The 5,000-nt window shown below is 54.4% G+C and overlaps 1 protein-coding gene across 1 annotated transcript in view; it reads left to right on the top strand.

Moving 5' to 3' along the window:
* The first annotated feature begins 4,282 nt into the window (after window positions 1-4,282).
* LOC122255718 (uncharacterized) overlaps window positions 4,283-5,000 on the top strand; it is a 3,262-nt gene continuing 2,544 nt past the window's right edge. The window contains exon 1 of the mRNA XM_086551715.1: window positions 4,283-4,466. Coding sequence (XP_086407841.1) covers window positions 4,283-4,466 — 184 coding nt within the window. The remainder of the gene's footprint in view (window positions 4,467-5,000) is intronic.

Genomic DNA, 5,000 nt, shown 5'->3' with positions numbered 1-5,000 from the left:
GGGGGGGGGACAAAGCCAGACAAGAGGGCGGAGGGGGAGGGACAAAGGCAGACAAGAGGGAGGAGGGGGGGGACAAAACCAGACAAGAAGGAGGAGGGGAGGAGGGGGAGGGACAAAGCCAGAGAGGGGGGAGGGGGGGGAGGGACAAAGCCAGACAAGAGGGAGGGGGGGGGAGAGAAAAAGCAAGAAAAAGGGGGGGGGGGGGGGGGAGGGACAAAGCCAGACAAGAGGGAGGAGGGGGAGGGACAAAGCCAGACAAGAGAGAGGAGGGGGAGGGACAAAGCCAGACAAGAAGGAGGAGGGGGAGGGAGGGACAAAGCCAGACAAGAGGGAGGGGGAGGGAGGGACAAAGCCAGACAAGAGGGAGGAGGGGGAGGGACAAAGCCAGACAAGAGGGAGGAGGGGGAGGGACAAAGCCAGACAAGAGGGAGGAGGGGGAGGGGGAGGGACAAAGCCAGACAAGAGGGAGGAGGGGGAGGGACAAAGCCAGACAAGAGGGAGGAGGGGGAGGGAGGGACAAAGCCAGACAAGAGGGAGGAGGGGGAGGGAGGGACAAAGCCAGACAAGAGGGAGGAGGGGGAGGGACAAAGCCAGACAAGAGGGAGGAGGGGGAGGGAGGGACAAAGCCAGACAAGAGAGAGGAGGGGGAGGGAGGGACAAAGCCAGACAAGAGGGAGGAGGGGGAGGGACAAAGCCAGACAAGAGGGAGGAGGGGGAGGGACAAAGCCAGACAAGAGGGAGGAGGGGGAGGGACAAAGCCAGACAAGAGGGAGGAGGGGGAGGGACAAAGCCAGACAAGAGGGAGGAGGGGGAGGGAGGGACAAAGCCAGACAAGAGGGAGGAGGGGGAGGGACAAAGCCAGACAAGAGGGAGGAGGGGGAGGGAGGGACAAAGACAGACAAGAGGGAGGAGGGGGAGGGACAAAGCCAGACAAGAGGGAGGAGGGGGAGGGAGGGACAAAGCCAGACAAGAGGGGGGGGGGGGAGGGACAAAGCAAGAGAAGAGGGGGGGGGGGGAGGGACAAAGCCAGACAAGAGGGAGGAGGGGGAGGGACAAAGCCAGACAAGAGAGAGGAGGGGGAGGGACAAAGCCAGACAAGAGGGAGGAGGGGGAGGGACAAAGCCAGACAGGAGGGAGGGGGGGGGGGGAGGGACAAAGCCAGACAAGAGGGAGGAGGGGGAGGGACAAAGCCAGACAAGAGGGAGGAGGGGGAGGGACAAAGCCAGACAAGAGGGAGGGGGGGAGGGACAAAGCCAGACAAGAGGGAGGAGGGGAGGGACAAAGCCAGACAAGAGGGAGGAGGGGGGAGGGACAAAGCCAGACAAGAGGAGGAGGGGAGGGACAAAGCCAGACAAGAGGGAGGAGGGGGAGGGACAAAGCCGATAAGGGGAGGAGGGGGGAGGGAGGGACAACTAGAGGAAGAAGGGAGGGGGAGGGGGACACAGCCCAGACAAGAGAGAGGAGGGGGAGGGACAAAGCCAGACAAGAGGGAGGAGGGGAGGGAGGGACAAAGCCAGACAAGAGAGAGGAGGGGGAGGGAGGGACAAAGCCAGACAAGAGGGAGGAGGGGGAGGGACAAAGCCAGACAAGAGGGAGGAGGGGGAGGGACAAAGCCAGACAAGAGAGAGGAGGGGGAGGGACAAAGCCAGACAAGAGAGAGGAGGGGGAGGGACAAAGCCAGACAAGAGAGAGGAGGGGGAGGGACAAAGCCAGACAAGAGAGAGGAGGGGGAGGGACAAAGCCAGACAAAAGGGAGGAGGGGGAGGGAGGGACAAAGCCAGACAAGAGGGAGGAGGGGGAGGGACAAAGCCAGACAAGAGAGAGGAGGGGGAGGGAGGGACAAAGCCAGACAAGAGGGAGGAGGGGGAGGGAGGGACAAAGCCAGACAAGAGGGAGGAGGGGGAGGGACAAAGCCAGACAAGAGGGAGGAGGGGGCGGGACAAAGCCAGACAAGAGGGAGGAGGGGAGGGACAAAGCCAGACAAGAGGGAGGAGGGGGAGGGACAAAGCCAGACAAGAGAGAGGAGGGGGAGGGAGGGACAAAGCCAGACAAGAGGGAGGGGGAGGGAGGGACAAAGCCAGACAAGAGGGAGGAGGGGGAGGGAGGGACAAAGCCAGACAAGAGGGAGGAGGGGGAGGGACAAAGCCAGACAAGAGGGAGGAGGGGGAGGCACAAAGCCAGACAAGAGGGAGGAGGGGGAGGGACAAAGCCAGACAAGAGGGAGGGGGAGGGAGGGACAAAGCCAGACAAGAGGGAGGAGGGGGAGGGAGGGACAAAGCCAGACAAGAGGGAGGGGGAGGGAGGGACAAAGCCAGACAAGAGGGAGGAGGGGGAGGGACAAAGCCAGACAAGAGGGAGGAGGGGGAGGGACAAAGCCAGACAAGAGGGAGGGGGAGGGAGGGACAAAGCCAGACAAGAGGGAGGAGGGGGAGGGACAAAGCCAGACAAGAGAGAGGAGGGGGAGGGAGGGACAAAGCCAGACAAGAGGGAGGAGGGGGAGGGAGGGACAAAGCCAGACAAGAGGGAGGAGGGGGAGGGACAAAGCCAGACAAGAGGGAGGAGGGGGAGGGACAAAGCCAGACAAGAGAGAGGAGGGGGAGGGAGGGACAAAGCCAGACAAGAGGGAGGAGGGGGAGGGACAAAGCCAGACAAGAGAGAGGAGGGGGAGGGAGGGACAAAGCCAGACAAGAGGGAGGAGGGGGAGGGAGGGACAAAGCCAGACAAGAGGGAGGAGGGGGAGGGACAAAGCCAGACAAGAGGGAGGAGGGGGAGGGACAAAGCCAGACAAGAGGGAGGAGGGGGAGGCACAAAGCCAGACAAGAGGGAGGAGGGGGAGGGACAAAGCCAGACAAGAGGGAGGAGGGGGAGGGACAAAGCCAGACAAGAGGGAGGAGGGGGAGGCACAAAGCCAGACAAGAGGGAGGAGGGGGAGGGACAAAGCCAGACAAGAGGGAGGAGGGGGAGGGAGGGACAAAGCCAGACAAGAGGGAGGAGGGGGAGGCACAAAGCCAGACAAGAGGGAGGAGGGGGAGGGAGAAGGTCAGACAAGAGAGACGAGGGGGAGGGAGAAGGTCAGACAAGAGAGAGGAGGGGGAGGGAGGCACAAAGCCAGACAAGAGGGAGGAGGGGGAGGGAAGGGGGGAGAGGGGAGGCAGATGAACAAAGGACGCAGAGAAGGGCGGAAAGAGGCAACGGGAAGGCGTGTGAAAGGTGACCTCAGCGCCAGACACGAAAATAGAAACGAATAGAAGCGAATAGAAAGGAGGTCTCGCGTCTCTCCTTTCACCCTCTCTCCTTATTCTCCTCTTCTGCCTTATGCACACACACACACACACACATACACACAAACGCACACACACACACACACACACACACACACACACACACACACACACACACGCACACGCACACGCACACACACACACCTCTTTGTTTCTCGTACTCACTCACCTTCTCTTTAATTCTCTAACTTCATCCGAAATTCTGCTGCGTTTCTCTTCTCAGTTTTCCTGGAGCGGGAGATATGATTGGCGTAGTCACGAAAGTTCGAACGTGAAAGTTCTATCTGTATCGTTTGATTAAAAAAAACTTCTCTAATCAATTCATCTTCAGGAAAGAGTTATGACGTTATGCGAAAGCAAAGCATCATGGTTAAATTATTTGCCTTTAGTTAGTTTTCGCATATTTCGAACAGGTCGAGACGTTTTTAACATATTAACGTATTTAACACACACACACACTGACTTCTCTTCACCTTACGCAAGCATTGAGAGCACTTACCTCATTACCTTACCTCATTTACATCTAGATCATGATTTTTCATGTACAAAGGGTTTGAAAAAAATCTTTTGAGTTTTCTTATATACATATAAAAAGATATATTCAAAAACTTTCCAAAGTAGGATTTCCCTGATAATTCATGCACAAAATATTTCATGAGTTGAGAGACGCCAATTAGGCTGCTATAAGCCGCGTAATGAATGCCACTCCACCAAAGTTTTTCCTTTTGAATACAACTTTTTTGATAAAGGGAAGTCATTGAACCCTTTGCCTTAAAAGTCTCCGAGTAATTTTATTCACTGACGATGAATGCATAGGGACGGGTTTTTGCAGTAAGATCCAGGATCAAAGGTAGGAAGGACACTGAACCAAGAGGAAATTTGAAACTATCACATAACGAACTACCAACAAATCTATCCTGAAGTTTTTTAACAAATTTCTGAGGAGCGGATCTATTCTTGTTGAAAGCAGAACTGGAATTACAAGAAGATCAAATCTCCTCATGAAGAATCTGCAGAGGATCCAAAATTTAGAATCGTGTTACTTGAATCGATTCAAATGTAGCTACCGGAAATACTTGGATGCTTTCCAGGAGAGAACAGATGACTGTGATCTCTGTAGAGACACTGGTGGTTGTCCCGTAGAACTAAACTTTAAAATAGGATTATATTTAGAAGGTTTCCAAAGTAGATTGCGACTTTCCAGTGGCAGAGTAATTTTTTTTAGAATTTGGGTTTAGTATACATTGAGTGGATCTTACTATAAGTATACTATTGAGAGAGTAATGCATGATATGACACAAAAACGTTTACCAAAAACGTTAGCCCAGAGTAAAATATGGTTTGGCATGAAACAGATTTGCAAAAGTAGACATTTTTTACGTAAATATTTTGGCAGGTCTCTCAGGCCCTTAGACTTCAGCTTATGAATCATAAAGGATTATCCATCACAATGACTTTATGTATATGTTTCTATATGTGTTATGGGTTTTGTAAAGCAGAAAAAACAGACTCCGAGTCTTCTATATTCTCTCATATTTACTCTCTCTCTCTCTCTCTCACATACATATGCACACACTCACTCACACACTAACACACACGCACACGCACACGCACACGCACACGCACACGCACACGCACACGCACACGCACACGCACACACAGACACACACACACACATTATCCTCCCTTAGTCCCCTCACTGACCCCCTTTCTCCCGCA

Source organism: Penaeus japonicus, unplaced genomic scaffold, assembly GCF_977035675.1.
Source record: "Penaeus japonicus unplaced genomic scaffold, GWHDUDI00000001_assembly GWHDUDI00000025, whole genome shotgun sequence".
Lineage (NCBI taxonomy): Eukaryota > Metazoa > Arthropoda > Malacostraca > Decapoda > Penaeidae > Penaeus > Penaeus japonicus.
Note: the sequence above shows the minus strand (reverse complement) of the source record. Positions and strands in the feature narration are given on the sequence as shown.